Below are 21,714 nucleotides of genomic sequence, written 5' to 3'. Positions count from 1 at the left end.
CACAGATGTGCATGCATGGCAACCTGAGCGCAAAGCACGTTTGCAGAGGGTTTCTGTAAAGCATGGCAAAGCGTACATTTGGAAACGTGCAGATGTGAATGCAGCCTAATTTCTAATGGTATGCTAATCACAGTTAGCAGAAAGCCAAAGTGCACACTAAAAAGCATGCAACACTCCACAATCAAAAAGGTTCTCGAGTTACTTTTGAGCATCTGTCATGCATAAGGCAGCCCCATTCAAGTGAATGTTCTGGTAAACATATTACATTTACACTCAATGGAACAAAAAAATAATTATATAGTGGTTAGTTGTCATGAACAGTACATTTATAATACAACTCAAATACTACTCATGCTGTAATAAAAGTAGGAAAACCGTTCAGGTTGTCGTAATACATCTACTGTACATTTAACACACTAGGGGTCTGAAGAAACCATCAGCAGTTTTGGTAGTGGCTTTTTTGGACATGGTAGGTCACTTTCTCTACAGTGTGAACATGGGAGAAGTAATCAGAATTTCAGACTAGCACAGTTATTAATTAATAGCACTCCACTGTGGATTGAAGGCCAGCTGTAGAAAGCTATAAAACAAAGGGCATAGGGCCTCCAGTAGCTTATCGGCAATTCTGGAAGCTTTATTGCCCAAGAGGGAAGAACACAATCACTAATGCAGCTTAACTCTTGCCAAGATGGACACTGACCAGGAATGAACTGCAGCTACCCCAACATCAAATAAAGAAAGAAAGCATCCATCAGAACACACTGATGCTGATACATCACTTTAATCCGTGCCAAGTCTTCTCTTATAGATCTTATAGTATGGTATGCATTACTGTTGTCACTGCCATCTTACCTTACAAGAAGGATGGATAAATTAGGCTGATCTGCAGCCATTTGTTGCCAGGCAAATACACGACAACTTTTTTTACAATATATTTTCAGTCTTAGCCGCATCATCAATAATACATTATTTTACAAAACATTTTATCGCTTAAAAAGAACACACTCACCTGTTGATGTTGCCTAGCTCCGTCCTTAACTGACTTCATTACAATACCCAACAGAGGTTTGCATATAAACTTTAAAAACAAAACAAAAAACAGAGGTGTCTGAACATATTAAAGTAGATTTCATGATATGTATTCAATTTGTCAGAAAAAAATGTAACTTATAAAAACATACCATCATATAAAAAAAACTTTTTTGCTATATTTATTGTTAATAACTTAAAATGGAATTCTCCTGTTTAGATGTAAAGCTGCAGATACATTTTGTAAATAGAACCTGCTGATTCCTGATACTGGGCTAGCTTGGGTAGATTTGACTACAGACATGGGGTTGGAGGCAGCACAGCTCCTCTTTATAAGGCTTATTCATTACCTTCTATTTGGTGAAAACAGTTACTAGAGCCAGCAATTGCTCATCAAGAGGATCTACCAGCTACACAATGAGGAGTGGACAGAGTAGTATGAGAGGACGTCAGTAGGTCCAAATAGACAGCGATGCAGTGGACTGCATAACGTCTGCCTAATTTTATCGTACTTGCATGTTAGACATACCGTGCCGTTCCTTCAGAGCCCTGTGCCGCAAACAGTGACTCCTGCGAGCATGCGCAGGAGTGACGTCATCTCGGCCATTTATACCGCCAAGCCCGTGAACCTGGAAGGAAGACCAGGTGAAGATGGAAACACCTACAGTGATAACAGCGTTCTGCTGAAGTGCTTCGTTTTCAGGTAAGCATGTGGTGCACATTAGCACATTATGACTTAAAACTGCTCAGGGCCCTTTTTCTTTTTTGCTGCACTTTACTATCGCTTTAAGAGAGGACAATAACTGCAGCTGGTACATGAAGACATAAAAAAAAAAAAAAAAATGAGGTTAGCATTAAAGAATGCACATTCTTTGCAATACATATTTAACCTTGGTGCCCTGTTTCTAAATGTTCTGAAAGAATTTTTATGCTGGTCTGTTATCAGACAATGAATGGTATTACTTACAGGAAACCGATTGAACAGATCCAAAAACATTGCTGCAGTTAGAGGACTGTTTCTCTTGGTCATAAATCCTTTCAGCGATTCTTGGTAGAGTTCTGTGATTCGCTGAAGATCCAGACAACCCATACAAACCACCTATGAAAATAAAAGGACAAGAATTAAAGTGAACCTTTCACTACACAAAAGAAAAAATGAAGGTAGCAACAGAATGTAAACTTGAATTATTTAAAGTAGCTATAGTTGTAGTGTAGAGAGTGAAGAGAGCGCAGTTGTGCCCACTGCATGCTTGATACCTCCTTGCATCGCAAAAAAAAAAGTAAACCTTCAATTCTTACTTAATGAGTGCCAACTCCAATCTTCCCTCTCCTCCTGAGTGAAGGCCATAACTCAGCCCTTTGCTATACTACATGGCACACAAGAAACTAGGAAAGTGGCATATTTAACGGATTCCTGCCCAGGCCATTGAAAAATGACAGCTGGGAGGGACCCTATTGCTCTGGGAGGACATCATATGACGGCCGGGAGGAACCCTATAGCTCTGGGAGGACATCATATGACGTCCTCCACAGTGCAGGCCGCAATTCAACGCAATCTGTCATCTACTGTGTCCACTGGCCCACTGCCAGTACCATGTGATCGCTGTGACTAATCACAGCAGATCAAATGACAATTATAAACGAATGGCTGATTCATAGCATTAATTGTGTACAATTGTGTTGCTAGCTGTGATTGGTCACAGTGATTGCATGGTATAGACAGGGCCAATCACATCCCAACTGTACCATAAAATTAGCTGTGGCCAATCACAGCTAATCACAACACACACTGAATTAATCTATTTCATTTAGTAAAAATACTTGCTTATAGCAAAGAAATTCACTGCTGCAAGCAATCAATGTATAACTGCTGATGAGAAAAGGTATTTAGCAGTTTATATTTACTAAAATTAGTTCCATGTTGTGTGTACTGTGGGAAACCAGATATAGTGAATGCAGGGTCCTGGGTTTAGTAACACTAAGTTAAAGGATACACTATCAAACCTAATACTCCAATTCTCACATTTAAGCTTTACATACTTTTGATGATGGGTCTTTGCTTTTACTTTTCTCATCTTCCTCCGCTGTCTGACCAGTCCATTTCAACACTTTAAATAGGTAAAGTGATGCACTGAAAGAAGGTAAAAACAGTACAAAAACAATAAAAGGACAATAGCACACTACATAGATATCAGCACAAGATCCAGAAAATGGTTTTCATAATTCAATCACACATCAGCATTAGTTGGCAAGTGTCATTAAAGGAAAGCTATAATTGTTTGCGTCTGTTTTAACGTGAAGTTTACATGTTTTGAACTTTTAACGATCACCAAACAAATAGGTGCAGTTGCAGGAAGTGTAGGCCATAACGTCCACCTGCCACACATATGCATCTGTGGTTGCTGTGCCGAGAATGCGCCTGCTGCACATACCCAGCATACTGAGTTGTCACAGACAGCTTCTAGTCTCTCTCAGCTTACAGGGTCTTACATGGCTGCATTAGTAATCTTTTGCACACTTTTCTTCGTTTCTCTTTAATCTGGTAATCCTGCCATTAACACACTTTTTATCCTAGGGTGACAACCATACTGAGCAGCATTATCATCCTAGGAGAGAAAGTTTGTTAAGGCAACAGAAAACCTCCCTCTCTCCTCTGTAACAGGTGAAAGTGTTTTGCCATCTACAGAAATAGCTGTAAACAATGCTAAAATTATATGTTTGACAAATACCAAAAAAATTGCTAAACGCCACCAGAGAATAGCAATGTTCTCTTATCTCAGTTCATGCAAACCAAGCCCTTTTTAAAGCGTTTTTTTTTAAAGGTAAATTTTTATTGATTTTATAAAAAAAAAATTTCTCTCTTTACAAACTTAAGTACAAGAAAAAAAAAAAAAAAAAAAAAAGTACACAGTGTTCCAAACTTAACAAAAACAAGGAAACAAAGTATAAGGCCCCTTTAACACTGGGGAGACCCGCTTGTTCAGTGAGGGATCTGCCTGCTGATCCCCACTGAGCAGGTGGATGACAGGTCCATGTCCGCTCTGTTTGTGCGGAGCAGAAATGGACACAACCCACTGTGCTCTACGGGCTGCCGGATGGAAACTCTTTTAGCTGCTATAACGTTCATGTAAACCAATATACACTTATTGGGATTTTTTTCCACCGAAGACATGTAGCAGAATACATTTTGGCCTAAATTTATGAAGAACTTTTTTTTATTGGATATGTTGTATAGCAAATATAAATAACACACAAAATTGTTTTTTTTGTGTATAGCCCAAAAAATAAAAAAAGAAGGTGATCAAATACCACCAAAAGAAAGCTCTATATGTGGGAAAAAAAAATTACATAAATGTATGTACAGTGCTGCATGACTGTGCAATCGACAGTTAACCACTTGCCCTCCAGAGGATTTATCCCCCTTCCTGACCAGGCCATTTTTGCGATACGGCGCTGCGTTACTTTGACAATTGCGCGGTCATGCAATGCTGCACCCAATAAAATGTATGTTCTTTCCCCCCCACACAAATAGAGCTACCTTTTGGTGGTATTTGATCGCATCTGAGTTTTTTTTTTGCGTTCTAAACAAAACAAAAAAAGTGTTTTGAAATAAATACATTTGACTTTTTGCTATAAAATATATCCAGTAAAAAAATTTTACATTTAAAATTTAGGTTAAAATGTATTCTGCTACATGTCTTTGCTAAAACAAAAGAATCCCAATATGCGTAATTTAATTGGTTTACATGAAAGTTATAGCATCTACAAATGGTGATATATATACACTGGATTTTTTTTTTATACTGGTAATAGCGACTTATAGCAGGACTGCGGCGGTCATTCTGACACGGGGGGGGGGGAAATGCCACGGACATCCCCAGTGACACTAAATACTGTGACCAGTGCTAATAAAAACTGATGGCACCAGGCAGGAAGGGGTTAACATCTGGGGCGATCAAAGGGATAACTGTGTGTGTTTTACATTGTGTGCTGTTGTACATGGGAGAGATGCTGCTTTGTACCTCTCTGCTGTACAGAGATAGACAAAGCAGCATCTCCTTGCTGACCTTGGTATTTCCTTTATACATTTTATGATTGTCTCCACGTGAATTATTTTATATATGCAATAAATTACTACACTTTCTGGATCCTGTGGTGAGCTGTTTTCTCCAGGACAAAGGCTTCCTTTTCATCCAAAACCCTAGATGACAGTCCATCCTAACCTCTTGGCTGCCCCCTACCTCAAGATGTGTTATGCTTGAAATGCCTGTTACCAGTTTCATTCTGGTGAGTGTACATCTATTTGAGGTGGCGGATTCTCCTGCATGATTGCTATCACGTTCACATGTAGCACTTTAGTTCACTGCACCTTATTATTTAACGGACATTTATGTGGATCACACCCTATCACGGACATTGTTAGTTTTATTATCCGTATAATTCTGATATTAATTTTTTATTGATATTACATATATTATGCAACACTACAGACATAATCACATTACCTACGCATTTATGAGGCACTTTATATTTATAGAAGTCTATGCTGTTGACGGTTTTTGCACTCTTATATGATGCACTTTGCTGTTCCACATTACCCATTCAGTTTTTGATGCACTGATTGTTCCATTTTATCATGTGATTTATGGAAGATTTACTACACTCTCATACGTTACACTTTATTGTTCCGTTTTAGCAGATATTGATATATCTTTTGTGTGATGCACTTTATTGTTCCACTTTTAGTATCTTTAACGCTGCACTTGTTTACATATAGTGCTTTATATTGCTCTGCTATGCAGAGCAATACAAAAGCAGCATACTGGTGCCAACGGGAGAGATCTGTATTGTTGACATACAGACCTCACCCGTCAAGTGTTCCTCGGTGATTGCCGGATGCCAGCAGGGAATCTCTGGCAGGGACCCGGTGAGCGACAGCTGTAGGGTGGAATGCAAAATCACGTATATATACACGTAATTTTGCGCATCCCTGCAGCAGTGCTTCTGCTATACAGCGGTAGGGAAGTGGTTAAAGTTACGCAGCGAAATATCGCAAAAAATGGCCTGGTCATTATTGGGAGGGGGGGGGGGGGGGGAGTAAACGTTACGGAAAGCAAGTGGCTAAGTGAAGTTTTGCTTTGAAGTAAAGATGTACTGCAACTCTCTGGGGTTGTACCTGTTCTCAAATCGGTTATTGTGCTCAGAGCAATGTGATTACAGTGGCGGCTCTTGAGGTGGACCAGAAGTCTTGCAACATGATGTTACCTGCTCACAAGATTTCTGGTTGGATGGAGGCTTTTTTTTGTTTTTTGCACTTGTCAGACAGATAAAATAAATCATCAAAAGCATTTTAATCTAACAGACCAAATATGAGAAATGTATTGTTAGTTTATACACACTAAATTTTGTAAACAGGATTTTTTCTTATTCCTGAACATAATTAAAAAAACATGAATATTACAACCATTTAATATTTCCTTTAAACAGCAGTACATTTTAAAACATTTTACCTACCTGCAACCAACAAGCAAAAAACTTCAGAAACAAAAAGTAAAACATTACACTGGTCGATTTCGATCGGTCACACACCTGAACCTGTTTAAATAATTTGTTGCAAGACTAAGGGGGTACTTTACAACACTAAGAAAATGCCACCATTGGAAAAAAAATTCACATTCTACTTTGGAATTCCATTTATACTGACAGTTCCAGATTTCTATAAAAATTACCAGCTCTTTTCAGTGGCTTGAATGAAAAATCATTGCCTGCCTGATATATTGCTGACAGCAGAGCACAGGACTGAAGACAATACCCAAGCATATTTGACTCACCTGAAACAGTATAGAGCCACAGAGGAGTCACTTTGTTTGGCTGCTCTCTTCACTAGTCTCTCCATCATATCATGAAGATCATCTTTTAGCTCTGACACGTCTTTGCAGTAATGCTTATTTTTACATAAATCATTCCTTTAAAATAGTTATAAACACAAGACAATGACATAACCATTATTCTCTAAAACAGACAGAAGGCAATAAGATAAAAGGTATGAATAGAAGTGGATGAAATCAGTGGATCAAAAAACAACAACTTGAATTGCAGTAACACCAGAAACGTATTCAAAATACAACTACATCCTCTATTTAAAATAAATACAGCAGATCAATTTCAAAAGGAACACTTCAAGAAACAAAATACAGGGAATTGCTGTTATAGATGGGACAATCATCGTTATCCTTTCTGCACCAACTTGCAAGTCATTTACCTAGAACGAGCATGTACACATCAGGTCCTGAAAAAACATGACGATCGGCACATGCATACAGCAGTCAGTGACTCAGTAAATGGTAAAGAAAGGAAATCTATGACAGCCCTTCAAAATGTAGGGCCGCAGATTGAAGCCACCTAGAAGGGTCTATATACCGGCAGTGGTAAGGGAGCACAAAGTGAAGACACAATCCACTGAAAATGTAATTATAGAAGCTCTGCTAAGTTCAAGGTGCAGGGAAGAGCTAGCTGTGCTGTCTAGCAGGGATGAATGTATCACAAGACTGGCAGAACAGAATGACAATCCTATGGCAGATAAAAGTTTACACAAATGTATGTCATCTGTAGTATCAGTACAGTCTCAGCTTTTATTTGTATGTACTGCATATGATACAATAGGGTCAAACTATGTAAAACACATTAACCTAGCAGTATGTTTTTGTATTATAAAAGGAAGCCAGAGAACTTGAAGGGCTCCTACAACAATTCAGGGGAAACACTACAAAATCCATATAGATGCTATTTCTGGAGGGAAATTAACTTTGAAATATAACCCATGGCTATGCACTTCATTCTGTTTGGCATTGTGCCAGTTATATTTTGCCAATACATTATACGATCTACAGTTTGTTCTTATAATGCTGAAAAGTAAACTATAGGCTCGATTTTACAAAAAGGTTTATTTGATAATCTACTTTTAAGTTTTCAAAAAAATTAACATAGAAAAAATAAAAAATAAAAAAATTCTACAAAATACAAAGAAAGTAAACAATTGTATGACATCCCCCCCCCCCTCCTTTAAACTCATCAGGATCAGGCAGCACATTGTAATCTCACAGAACAAACATCAAGCCCCCCAAGAGCAGGACAAGTTTCCCAGCATTTAACCAGGCCCTGTGATGTAGCCTGCTGAACAGCCTCATACACAGTTGAATGAACCTAAGTTAAGGACTCGCTTCTCAGGGGAGATTACATACTCGCCCCCAAGTTAAAAAGGGCTAAATGAATTTGAGCAGAGCACGTATTTTGCAATTGAACAGAGCAGAATAGATATCTATTGGGAAGGGAAAAAAAAAAAACTTACTTTCAAGAAGGAAGGAAATTTACCGTCTAGAAACAAGTCTCCTAGAACCATAATCCTTGATGCCAAAATAATTGGCTCCACAAGCTGAAAGATGTTGGAGATTGGGTTGTTCCAGAGGGGGTATGTGGTGACCATTTGTGAGTGTTACACAGGGAAGAACCCCAAGTCTGGACCATGCTCTAATAGTGGACTTCATGGTTCAACTAAGAGCATATTAGGCTTTACAGCCTCTACAGAGAGGAAAGAAGTGCTTCATACGAACCTAGAATTGCCACTTCCACCAATTATGTATGTGAATGAGTGAGTTGTCAACCCAAACACATACTGAAAAAAAATTGGTAGTCCCTGGGGTTGTCTTAGGATGGCTAAAATGAGATGGTGTCCTATTATACTGTAGAAAGGAGGACATTATTTGTGTACATCTAAATCAAAAGCAAACCATATTCGAAAATTTCACATTTATTTTTTGGGGAAGTATAAAAACATCCCTTTATACTCACATAAATATGTCTGCTGTTTTTCGAAGAAAGTCCTGTTCCTGTTGGTTGGATTCTGAGCTCATACTCCGCTCTATTACAGAAAGCAAAGGCTCTATAACATTAAACACAAGTGGACTGCTAGACTGCTTCTTCATAAACACTTCAATCAGGTCCAGTACCTTCAAAAAATTACAATAATGCTATTATCAACAAACAAGAGACACAAAAAGTAACTATTACAAACCACAAAGCTCAGATTTCCACATCATTAGGTTTTTATCTTAAAAAGGCATATTCCACTTTTTGTAAAACATTGATAAACATACCTATATTGAAAAAAAAAAAGAAAGAAAAATGTATGAATCTTTTGCAATAAAGCCTGCAAAGCAACTGCAATACACAGGTTTCCTGCAGACTATTCCATCTGCCCGAGGTTCACATGGAAGAACTGCCTGCTGCAGTGAACAGGCCATTAAGTGCTATCAAGCTTTGCTGCAATTGGATGGAAAAGCTGCAATTTCACAGCTTTCTGCTACACTGTATGCAAAAACAATAAACAGTTGTGTTTTTCCAAATGTAGTTTAGAATGATTGTACCGTCAGATATTTTTTTGTTTGCATTGACAGGTATTTTTTCAAGAAAATCTTTTAGGGACAGTACCCAACTTTGTTGTTGCACAGATACAACTACAATCACCCTAAACTGAATTTGAAAAGCCTCACACGCTATTTTGTATCTAAAGTAGTAGAAATCTAACAAAAAAATGGACATTTGGTGGTGATGTCATTCTCGCCTAGATCCCACAGAACAAGATCCCACAGAAATATTAATTAAACTCCATCAATAAAACATCTTGAATAACAAAGGGGATTTTATGCCAAGTGATAGGAGAGGGTCCACTTTTATATCACTGATGTTCTACCTCACAGTTGAAAATAGTTGATAACATGATAAAGCCAAGAATCATTAGTTTCCTTCAAAGGAACTCCTTTAATACCTTGGTCTTGAAATCCCTCCTTAAAGTTTTCTCCTGACGGATTTTGGCCTTCTCATCCTTTTTTGCCTGAATGCGTTTCTTCTGCTCAGCAAATAAAGCAGAGAGATTTTCATCGAGAGCCATCATGGTTTCATCATCCAGCTCGTCATCACTGTCTTCGCCTTCCTATATCAAAAATAAGAACTTATTATTTGTCACGAACTGTGTTCATTGTTTTAACCTCACCATCCACTGTTAGCTCACCATAGCTTTGCCTGCATGCAGAACATCCATTAGTTGTTTTCGAAAAACCTCATTCACGTCTCCTTCAGCTAACTCCTCTTCATTTTCACTTTCTTTATTGTCATCTTCTTGATCATCCTCCATGGCACTGTCCTCGTCAGAACTGATCTCTTCTTCCTTATGGCCAACAAACAGTGGGCATTACGATATCTGTTGACTTTTCTTTTACTTATTTTTGTTACTGAAAATGGTCCACATTTTCAAAAAGGCAGAGAAGAATGATATGAGGAATATTTCAAAACAAAGCTGTCACTGACGAACAGCACGCATTTATAGGTGACACAAAGCTAAAGCACAAAAACTGTTAAATAGTCTGTATCCTGACTAGGTGATAAAAGAAAATCCAACTTGGTTGCAACTTGCATAAAGCTGTATTTCCAGCCAATTCACTTTGGATACTGGATTGTTCACACCTACATCTTTACGTGACAATTCCCCCTATAACTTTTATTAGAGACTTAGAATAGGTCCCCTACATGTTCCACTGAAGCTGCTGTTGCTGTCAATATACTGGATTTCTTCAGATATACTGAAAAAGTTAAACATGGAGCCACTGACCAGACACTAGCACGTTTCAAGTGAGGTCAGAACCTACCTGTATTTTTCTCAAAGTGGAATTCAAGACTTTATGCTTAAAATGACATCCATTCCACTCTAACACCTATACTATTCCTTAGAAGGAATATGCTGACCCATTTTCAGGGCGCTCCGGTTCAGCCACATGATCGGCTCAACATCAGCAGCTTCAGGGGTGAGGAGGGACAGTTGACAACTGATAATATATAATAAACCTTTTGGGTAACATCACTGCCCAGGCATTTCAGCCTGTTTTGGCAATCTCTCCTCTCCCTTAAGCCAGCCACTGGAAAGACTACATGACCAGACCAGAGTGCCCTTAGATTAGTTAATTATAAAGCATTTTCCTTGATCAGGGTAGTTAGAGTAGGAGGTAAAACGGGGGTGGGAACAGTTTTAGGCTCAGTTCCCAACTCCCAATTTCACAAATGCCAGCATTTCCACTTTCAAGAGGTTATAATGGGATAATGCCCGCAGCTGCAGGCATCATCCCGGTACTGTTTTTTTTTTTTGTGCTGACGCTCGGCTCTCTTGTAAAAACAATCTCAGTGGCTAACTAGCCACTGGATCGCTTTTAAAAGCATTGGGAGGGAATGTCCCCCTCTCCTGCTGCCTTCTGCAGCTTTTTCAAGGTGTCCTATCCCACTGGGACACTCGAGCCGGTGCTTCCTTGTGACAGCAATAAAAGTGATCAAAAAAATTTCAAGTGACAGTGTATAAATAAAAATTAAATAATTAAAAAAACATTAAATGCACCCCTGCCCACCTGTGCGAAAAGGTGAATGCAAGAATTGGTCCCACATGCAAGCAAACAGCAATTGTCCCACACATGAGGCATCAACGCAAACGTCAGATCATGGGCAGCAATTCTAGCACAGACCTCCTGTATAACAAAGTGGCAACCTGTAAAGGCTTTTAAAGCGTCGCCTATGATTAGTAAAATTCACATCTTTTGTTGCCGTTTCACAGGCATGCACAATTTAAAAGCATGACATGTTTGGTATTTATTTAATCAGCATAAAATCATCTTATATATTTTACCAAAAAAATGCGTTTGAAGAATCACTGCACAAATACCGTGACAGATAAAATTGCAACACCCACCAACTTATTCTATAGGCCCTCTGCTTTAAAAAAGAAAAATATATGTTTGGGGGTTCTAAGAAATTTTCTATCAAAAAATACAGATTGTTACATGTAAACAAAAAGTGCCTGAAAAGGCTTAGTCTTCAAATGAATATACTGTACATTCTAAATATGCTAATTGCTTGCACTGGCACAAGATGTGCTGCCATCTGATGGAAACAATTGAAACAACATTTTCACAGCTTTCTGCTACACTGGATGCGCAAGAAACATTTGTGTGTGTGTTTTCAAATGTAGCTGAAGATGATTGTACTGTATGAGAATCTTTTTTTAATTAGCATTAACAGTTATATTTTTCGAAAATATCTTTTGAAGGTCTGCCGTAAGTTTCAGGGACAGTACGCAACTGTGTTGTTGCAAGTGCACTGATACAACTACAATCACCCTAAACTACATTTGACAACATACACAAAGCGGTTTATTTTTTATCCAAAGTAGCAGAAACCTAACTGAAAATGGACATTAATAAAAGAGGTGGGAGCAGTTTTACGCTTAGTTCGTTAAAGCCTGGAATTCCACTTTAAAGTGGAGCTCCACCTAAAAGGGGAAGTTCCGCTTTAAGCCTTTGTTCCACGCTCCACATTAAGGATTTTCACCTTTGGGGAGCGGGTACCTGGATTTGACAGGTACCAGCTCCCGCTGCGATCACCTAAGACGATCAGAAGCAGAAGCTGTCCTCCCTCCCGTAGTCTTCTGGGACACGTAACAGGTCCCAGAAGACTACGGGGCCATTCACAAAGCACAGCGCTTCTCGCGCATGTGCAGTAGGCACCCGGCTGTGAAGCCGCAAGCAGTCACAGCCGGGTGCCCACATGAACATTCCTGCTCCAGGGAGACAAGATGGCTGGTGAAACCAGCGGAGGTGAGGACACCGCTGGACCGAGGGTCAGGTAAGTGGCTGTATTTTAAATGTCAGCAGCTACAGTTTTTGAAGCTGCTGACTTTTTTTTTCCCAGGTGGAACTTCACTTTAAGTATCTAACACAGCATTGAAGCCAGTCAAGATGACAGCAAGCAACCCTTGACTAAGGTCTTGGAAGGGCAATGGACTGCATTGACAGGTTTTTGCGCACCAGAAGTTCAGCTTTAACTATAGTTTTGGGTGAATGTTTTCTGCAACACAACATGCCCTATAAAACAGGCCAGGTTTCAGATTAGTTGACTAGCAAATATTAAAAAAAACAGAACACAAAAAGGTATCACTTCTGGGAACAATCATCTGTTAGAAGCATCTGCAAGTTCCATTTTTTCTTCGAAATCATTAAAGATTTTTTTTTTTTCACTGTTCTGTGTCCTGTGTTGCTAGGTACTTCCTAACCTTAACTATGAGGTCTGATCAACACCCTCTCCCCTCCTGCCTTGGGCGATCCAACAACTAGGAAGGAACCTGACAATGCATAATGGCACCTTTGTGTAGCCTCTAAAAATTTCCTATAACAAGTAGCCTCTGAGCGATTTCCTATAATAAGTAGCCTCTGAGCGATTTCCTATAACAAGTAACAGGAAGACTCTTCATTCCTCTTACAGTTGCTCGTCTGTTGAAAGTGCTCAGAGCTGCCACTGCTGCGTCCATCTCTTCCTAGATGTTGTGAGATTGATCATAGCAGGAGGGGAGGGGTTCAGAACAGCCGTCAATCTTAGGGTTAGGAAGCAACACTGAATAAAAGTACTATATGTTCATTTTCCCCATATGCAGCAAAACAGTAAAAAAAAATTTAAATAAATTATATATAATTTATTAATATTACACAGTATCTCACAGAAGTGAGTACACCCCTCAACTTTTTTTGTAAATATTTTATTATATCTTTTCATGTGACAACACTGAAGAAAAGACACGTTGCTACAATGTAAAGTAGTGAGTGTACAGCTTGTATAACAATGTAAATTTGCTGTCCCTTCAAAATAACGCAACACACAGCCATTAATGTCTAAACCGCAGGCAACAAAAGTGAGTACACCCCTAAGTGAAAATATCCAAACTGGGCCCAAAGTATTGATCTTTTGTGAGGCCACCATTATTTTCCAGCACTGCCTTAACCCTCTTGGGCATGAACTTCACCAGAGCTTCACAGGTTGCCACTGGAGTCCTCTTCCACTCCTCCATGATGACATCACGGAGCTGGTGGATGTTAAGAAACCTTGCACTCCTCCACCTTCTGTTTGAGGATGCCCCACAGACGCTCAATGGGGTTTAGGTCTGGAGACATGCTTGTCAGTCCATCACCTTTACCCTCAGCTTCTTTAACAAGGCAGTGGTCATCTTGGAGGTGTGTTTGGGGTCGTTATGTTGGAATACTGCCCTGTGGCCCAGTCTCCAAAGGGAGGGAATCATGCTCTGCTTCAGTATGTCACAGTATATGTTGTCATTCATGGTTCCCTCAATGAACTGTAGCTCCCCAGTGCCGGCAGCATTCATGCAGCCCCAGATCATGACACTCCCACCACCATGCTTGACTGTAGGCAAGACAGACTTGTCTTTGTACTCCTCACCTGGCTGCTTGACACCATCTGAACCAAGTTTATCTTGGTCTCATTAGACCACAGGACATGGTTCCAGTAATCCATGTCCTTAGTCTGTTTGTCTTCAGCAAACTGTTTGCGGGCTTTCTTGTGCATCATCTTTAGAAGAGGCTTCCTTCTGGGATGACAGCCATGCAGACCAATTTGATGCAGTGTGCGGCGTATGGTCTGAGCGCTGACAAGCTGAACCCCCCCCCCCCTCCCCCAACCTCTGAAGCAATGCTGGCAACAGTCATATGTCTATTTCCCAAAGACAACCTCTGGATATGACGCTGCGCATGTGCATTCAACTTCTTTGTTTGACCATGGCGAGGCCTGTTCTGAGTGGAACCTGTCCTGTTAAACCTCTATATGGTCTTGGCCTCCGTGCTGCAGCTCAGTTTCAGGGTCTTGGCAGTCTTCTTATAGCCTAGCCCTAGGCCATCTTTATGTAGAGCAACAATTCTTTTTTTCAGATCCTCAGAGAGTTCTTTGGTATGAGGTGCCATGTTGAATGTCCAGTGACCAGTATGAGAGAGTGAGAGTGATAACACCAAATTTAACACACCTGCTCCCCATTCACACCTGACACCTTGTAACACTAACGAGTCACATGACACCAGGGAGAGAAAATGGCTAATTGGGCCCAATTTAGACAATTTCACTTAGGGGTGTACTAACTTTTGTTGCCAGAGGTTTAGACATTATTGGCTGTGTGTTGAGTTATTTTGAGGGGACAGCAAATTTACAGTTATACAAGCTGTACACTCACTACTTTACATGGTAGCAAAATGTAATTTCTTCAGTATCGTCACATGAAAAGATATACAAAATATTTACAAAAATATGAGGGGGTGCACTCACTTTTGTGAGATATATAGATATATATATATATATATCTATATATCTATATATCTCTCTCTATATATATATCTATATATCTCTCTATATATATACAAACACACACTATTTAAAATGGCTATGTAATACCACATCTTCTCATATATGGGTCAGCTGCCCCACTGAAAACAATGCACTCCCTAACTGGATGACATCTTATCTCAACAGCTAATTAACAGGAAGAAAATTATAGTGACATTCCTAGCCCTCTATAGTAGCTAATATCCCAAGTCTCTATAGTTAAAACAATAAATCAAATATGGAACACCAAGTCTGTAACCTACTTTCCAGTGAAGACTGCACAAAACTAAAATATATGATCTTAAATAATAAAAAAAAACTTTTTCCTATAATCTGCAACTAGCATAGGTGGAAACACAAAGGTGACAGATATGATCAATACTGTAATACCAATAACAGTTTAACCACTTGCCCTCCAGAGGATTTACCCCCCTTCCTGACCAGACCATTCCTTGTGATACTAACAACTGCGTGGTTGTGCAATGCTGCACCCATATGAAATTTATGTCCTTTTTTCCCCCCACAAATAGAGCTTTCTTTCGGTGGTATTTGATCACCTGTGAGTTTTTTATATTTTTGCGCTAGAAACAAAGAAAACAATTTTGATAAAAAAAAAAAATCCCAGTACGTGTAAATTAATTGGTTTATGAAAGTTATAGCAAATTTTTATGTTTTTATACTAGTAATGGCAGGCGATCAGCGACTTATAGCAGGACTGCGGCGGGCATTCTGACACTGGGTTGGAACTAAATAACTGCCACGGATATCCCCTCTAACACTAATACAGTGATCAGTGCTAATAAAAAGCACTGACACTGTACTGACACTTGGCAGGAAGGGGTTAACAACAGAGGGAAGAGAGCTGTGTTTACACAGTGGTCTCTCCCCTATCAGTTTTACACGGTGATTGCCAGCTGCCAGCCACCAGCAGGGACTCAGTGATTAACCTCCCTAGCGGTATTCCCGAGTGTAGCTCGGGGTTAATTATTAGTGCCAAAAGCGGTAACCCCAAGCTACACTCAGGATTACCCTGCAGCGTTGTTCTGGGATTCCCTCGATCACTTACCTTGTCCTGCGCTCCCGCGATGTGTCCCCTGCAACGTCCCCAGCCATCTCCTCCGACTGATGCCGGCATCCGTCTTCCGGTTCATGCGAGCATTGGGACGTACGGGGGTCGGAACCGGCGGGAAATTTAAAAAAGTAGCATTCACTAATACACTAAAATCACATAGTAAAACATTACTGTTTCAAAGCATTTCAGATACATTTTGTCCCTAGTGCTTTGTCCTGTGCCCTGCCTGCATTTTTACTGTTCTTTCTGCCTGGAAACTGAGAAAAGTCCATGGTATTCAAAAAGTGTCCCTTTAAGTCAAAAGCAGTTTTAGACCAGCTAGAATACAGAGAGAGTAAATCAAAACCACTTGCAGAATTGAGTGATGATTTGTGCGGAAATTCATCATCAGACCCTTAAAACGATTTTGCGACTAAGCTCAGTGATGTGCAAACTTGGTGCTATATTTCAAATTTCAGTGTTTTGGTTTGATTATATTATTGACTTAAATGTATTTTATTTTTTTATGATTATTTACTACATTATAATTTATGATTTCGTGTTTCAAATTTAATCATACCCGGGATGATTACTAGACTCTTGTTCAGACATATTTCAGTGAGTTATTCCTAAAAATGACAGGCCTACAATAAAAAACGACATATTTCCATGCAAAAAAATGCACCGCGTTCAGCACAGAAATATTGACATAATCATACCGCTAGGGAGGTTAACATCCCTAGCTGCCAATAGCGGCGCGGGTAGGGCAACGCATACGCCCCCAACCCGGAATTTCAAATCACGTATATATACACACACACACATGCTTTTGTGCAGCCCTGCCGCCTTGTAGCAGTACTTCTACTATAGGGCAGTGGGCAAATGTTTAATAGAAATAGACATTTTAATAGGATTTGAAAAGTCACCTCGTCACCAGAAGCCTGCATTTTCTGACCCTTTTCATCTGTAACAACAACTGCACTTTCCTCATTCTGCTCCTCTTCAGGGTCAAAAACCTGCAAGAAAGTTTGCACCAGCTCATTAGGATTAACAGAAATAGAATTCTTTATAATAAAATGCTTCAATTCATAAACATACATTTAGGATCAGCTGTAAGGCATTCTTGGTGATGAATGGGCAAATCATCTTGAACACATTTCTTGCCACCATACGGAAAAGCTTGCTGGGTTGAGAGAAAAGTGACAGAAGAATTTCCACCATCACTTCTACCCACTCTGGTTCTTGTGAATCTATTAATAAAAAAAAAAAAAATGCAAAAGTGTTTGAAGAACAGACATTGTTTCTCGTCTCTATAAAAGGTCTATATCAGCTTTAGAGCTATGCTTATGTACCACAATGAATATTGCAATGAATGTGGCAATATATCTAACAAATGCATTCTTAATCACACCACTATCATTTTAGGATCCATTAAGAATGTGCCTCACCAAATTAAATATTTTTTTTTGGTCTGCGACAGTAGGAATATTGGTCATTAAAAAAAAAAATCCCACGGTACGTATCCTAAAATGATAGTGGTGTGATTGAGAATGCATTTGTTAGATATATTGTCACATTCATTGCAATATTCATTGAGGTACATATATTACAAATATAACAGTGTGGTTACAGTTTTGTACAATACACATCAACCATACAATAAAAATAGGTAAAGTGAAGATAATTAAAACACATGCACAAATGTACAATTAATTGTAGACACCACAAAACGTCAAAACAGCGTTTTGTAAACTTGTGCCATGGTGACCCAAGTACAGTCAGGTCACAATTAACCATTTTTTGTAATTACTACTACCACGGTGGTATTTTAGGTCTTCTGTGCGGTAACTTTTGATTGGAAAAAGTGACAACAGGAAAGAACATGATTCATATAATATGTAATAATAATAACGGTAAAATGTTTAAAATTCAGCAAGACTCCCTAGCTTTAAACCATCAAATCATTGGCGTAACTCTTTAGAGAACATGCAAATAAATACATTTCAATAAAATGGTTTGAAAACACCATCTTTAGGGCTCATGCACACTGCTGTTCATAAACTGATATTTTTGTGTCTTTTGGTGTTTTAGTCCCCCGAACAAATCTCCATCTGTCCATGCACATATAGAATTTTTGAGGTTTATTAGGAGCATACAAATTTAGAGGCACTTCAAGCTCCTTTTCTGGAACACACAAAATTTGGTTTTTATTCATTTGGTTTTTATTCATTTCAAAGGCCAGAATAAATTTAAATGAAATAAAAGCCCAAAACGACCAAACGCTGCTAACTTGCCTAAACTGGATTGAAAAAAAGGCAGCTTAGTTGAGTTTAACGCTGATCTTCTCCTGTCAGAAGAAACAGCATTTGCAGTAAACCAGTGTGCATGAGGCCTAAATGTTGGTCACTCTTGGAGTAAAGAGAGGACCTTACAAGTAGCTGCAGGACAGGTGAAAAAGCCCACTACTTGGGTTGTCCAACAGTCATGTTTGAATCCTGAAGTTGCAAACCCGAGAATAACTTTTAGCTCCTGAGCTACAGAATCACCAAGCCTGGGGGCTACTTCTAAAAAAAATTGACACCCTGCTGCATATGATTGACTTTTAGATGGGCTGAGCACAGGTGGCAGTTCCTTTGCGTGTAACTGTAGAAAACTAGAAAAGGTCCTAGAAAGGGTCGAAAAGGTTATACAATTGTTGGAAGACACTGAAGTTTTCTCCAAAGACTTGGCAGTTTTTAAAGCGGGCAAAACTCATTTATAAACAAGGCAGAAAACATAGAAACACAGAAAAGTGAAAGCAGAAAAAAAAAAAAAAAAAAAGAAGACCAAGTGGTCCATCGAGTCTGCCCTTTTTTTTTTTTTCTCTTTTCTATTTTTGGGATAGATCTATGTTTGTAACAAGCATGTTTTCATCCATTTACGGTTAACTGACTCACTACCTCTGCTGGAAGTCTATTCCAAGCATTGACTACTCTCTCAGTAAAATAATACTTTCTAAGATTAGTTTTGAACTTTCCTTCTGCTAGTTTGAGGTGATGCCGCTGTGTTCTTCATCTTGGCTTCATATTGAAAATACTGCCCTGAAATTTATTCACCACCTTGTTTTTTTCTAAACATGTCTTCCCTTACCCAATTTCCCTCCAAACTGTACATATTAAGTTCCTGAAGTCTCTCCCGATTTGTTTTAACCCTCAGACCCTTCATTTTTGTTGTCAGTTTCTGCATTTGTTCTTGAGTGGGTTTGCGACCTGCATCTGCACGGAAGCCCATTCATTTGAATTTGACTGCTATGCCTGCGTTTCCTGCAAAAAAAAAAAAGTGCCTGCACCATTTTAAAAATGCAGTCGCAGGGAAATCATATGGTGCTTTTGCACCATGTGATTTTCCTGCTGTTCCTACACCCGCAAACACAATGTGAGTTGAGATGCGTGGGGGAGCCATTAGTAATGGATGGCAGCCCCGTGCATCTCTACAAACGGGTTTTGGGTGGGAAGAGAGCATGATGTTAGTTTACATTTTCTTGGTGAAAACAAACGTACACTTTAAGACCAGTTCCCATTGCGATCACCTTATTTTCCCAGATGGAAACAGAATAAATAATGAAATATGGCAAAATGCGTAATATTTCCAGAAACAAACCGTAACTTTGAAGACATGGGTCAATATGCTATAGCAAAGCAGAAGCAATCATGAAGCAGGACAGAAATCATATCTGGCATGTTACCACAATCCTACTGATGCAAGTGTTATTCAAACAATGTAGAGATGCTTAAATTGGAACTTCAAGCAAATTGCTATACACAAAGCAGAAGTACAAATACCTAAATTGTTTTAGCCTATCTCCTGCTTCCTGCATCATGTACCTGCTCAATGGGCAATAAATCTGCAGAGCAGCAAGTGACACAGGAAGATGAAAACTAACAGTGGTCATACCTATCCAGCTATGCAGCATGGCCAGGTACATGAGAATAATCAGACAAGTTGAACAAAATTTCAAACTCCTTGGCAGGTAAAACACTTCACATAGTGTATTTAGCTTTTTGACTGATGTTCCGCTTAAAAAAAAAATCTATTTCTGTTCAACATGCAAAGAGGTCTAAATGTAAAAGGAAATGAAATACAATATTAACAGCTCTATCAAGACAAAATTAAAAAAAAAAATATTTGGAATTTTAATACAACGTATTAAAACTGGACAAACCTCCAGTTGCCATTTTCTTTTTGGCTTTTTTGTTCATGGCCTTTTCCAGACAGTTCTGAATATCATTTAACAGATCCATACTCTCCTCTGGGGTCTAGATAAAATAAATATTGATGTTAAAAACGAATATTACAGTATAGCTACTAATGGTACACAGGACTAAAATGAAGGTGCCGTGATAGTTTCCTGCAGAGGCAGTCACACCTGGATAACAAAATCTAAATGGTCAAAACTAGTAATGATTGTTTTAACTGAGCTTCTCTTATCCTACACACAGGATAAAAAAAAACTTCACATAATATATGTTACATTTATACTGTACATATAAATACGTTTACTAGTGAGGTTATTTTTCATACTTCTTCCAAGACTAGGCAAGTAACAGATTTACCTGGTACAGACACCACCAAGAGTGAGTGCTTACTTTCTTCCACTTCCATGCCACCCCAATCTGTCACTGCTGCTTTAAAAAAAAAAAAGTAAGGTACTTCTAGGTATGGAAAAACATGTAAAATCTCCCTTAGCTTCCCAAAGTGCAGTGCCTGGAGCCTATGGAAAGCCCTGGCAGTTTGTAAAAATAAAGACTTGCACATTATTTTTTGGGAGACCTGCAGCAATGGATCGTGTGTCGGGGGGGGGGGGGGGTGAGAAAGAGCTACTCATGAAGCTTGCAATCAAGAGCAAATTGTTACTTTTCCTAGTTCAAGAAAAAAAACAAAAATTCACACAGCATTTACAAAGTGCACAAACCAATATACTGTATATCCATACAAATAAAACATAAAAAAACTCAAGTGAACTACCAGGTAATAACTATAACAAGACCTGCAGTAAACACCAAAAGTGTTCCTACTCACAAAATAGCAAATAAATAGAAAGTGTTGCACCACTCTATTGGTCACAAGCTATGCACAAAAAGCCACCTCAAAAACAACAATTAAGTGGTCACAAACAATAATAGCCATACAGTGACAACATAAAAGATATTTTATGACAGTGAATCAATCAATAAAGTGCCAGAATGCAAACGCGGTAATATAACAATTCCCCCACAACTGTGGTAAAAAATGTGCATAAATCAATAAATGTATAAATATACTAAAAATTAATCAGTCTGCTGATTTTGCAATTAGGGTGGCTTTTTGCTAATAGTTTATGTGACCAATAGGGTGGCACAACACTT

The 21,714-nt window shown here is 38.9% G+C and overlaps 1 protein-coding gene across 1 annotated transcript in view; it reads right to left on the bottom strand.

The window, feature by feature from the left end:
- The window catches only part of MYBBP1A (MYB binding protein 1a), a 56,211-nt gene that overhangs the window by 9,475 nt on the left and 25,022 nt on the right, over positions 1-21,714 (bottom strand). The window contains 10 exon segments of the mRNA XM_089655402.1: positions 1,010-1,078; positions 1,997-2,128; positions 3,070-3,160; positions 6,861-6,995; positions 8,878-9,035; positions 9,854-10,018; positions 10,097-10,252; positions 17,257-17,346; positions 17,429-17,580; positions 20,532-20,625. Of these exon segments, the coding sequence (XP_089511528.1) occupies positions 1,010-1,078; positions 1,997-2,128; positions 3,070-3,160; positions 6,861-6,995; positions 8,878-9,035; positions 9,854-10,018; positions 10,097-10,252; positions 17,257-17,346; positions 17,429-17,580; positions 20,532-20,625 (1,242 nt within the window).

The sequence above is a fragment of the Staurois parvus genome, unplaced genomic scaffold (assembly GCF_062004578.1).
Source record: "Staurois parvus isolate SC_StPar_1 unplaced genomic scaffold, SC_StPar_1.0 ptg000839l, whole genome shotgun sequence".
NCBI lineage: Eukaryota > Metazoa > Chordata > Amphibia > Anura > Ranidae > Staurois > Staurois parvus.
The sequence above is the reverse complement of the archived record's forward strand: the minus strand, read 5'-3'. Positions and strand labels throughout refer to the sequence as shown.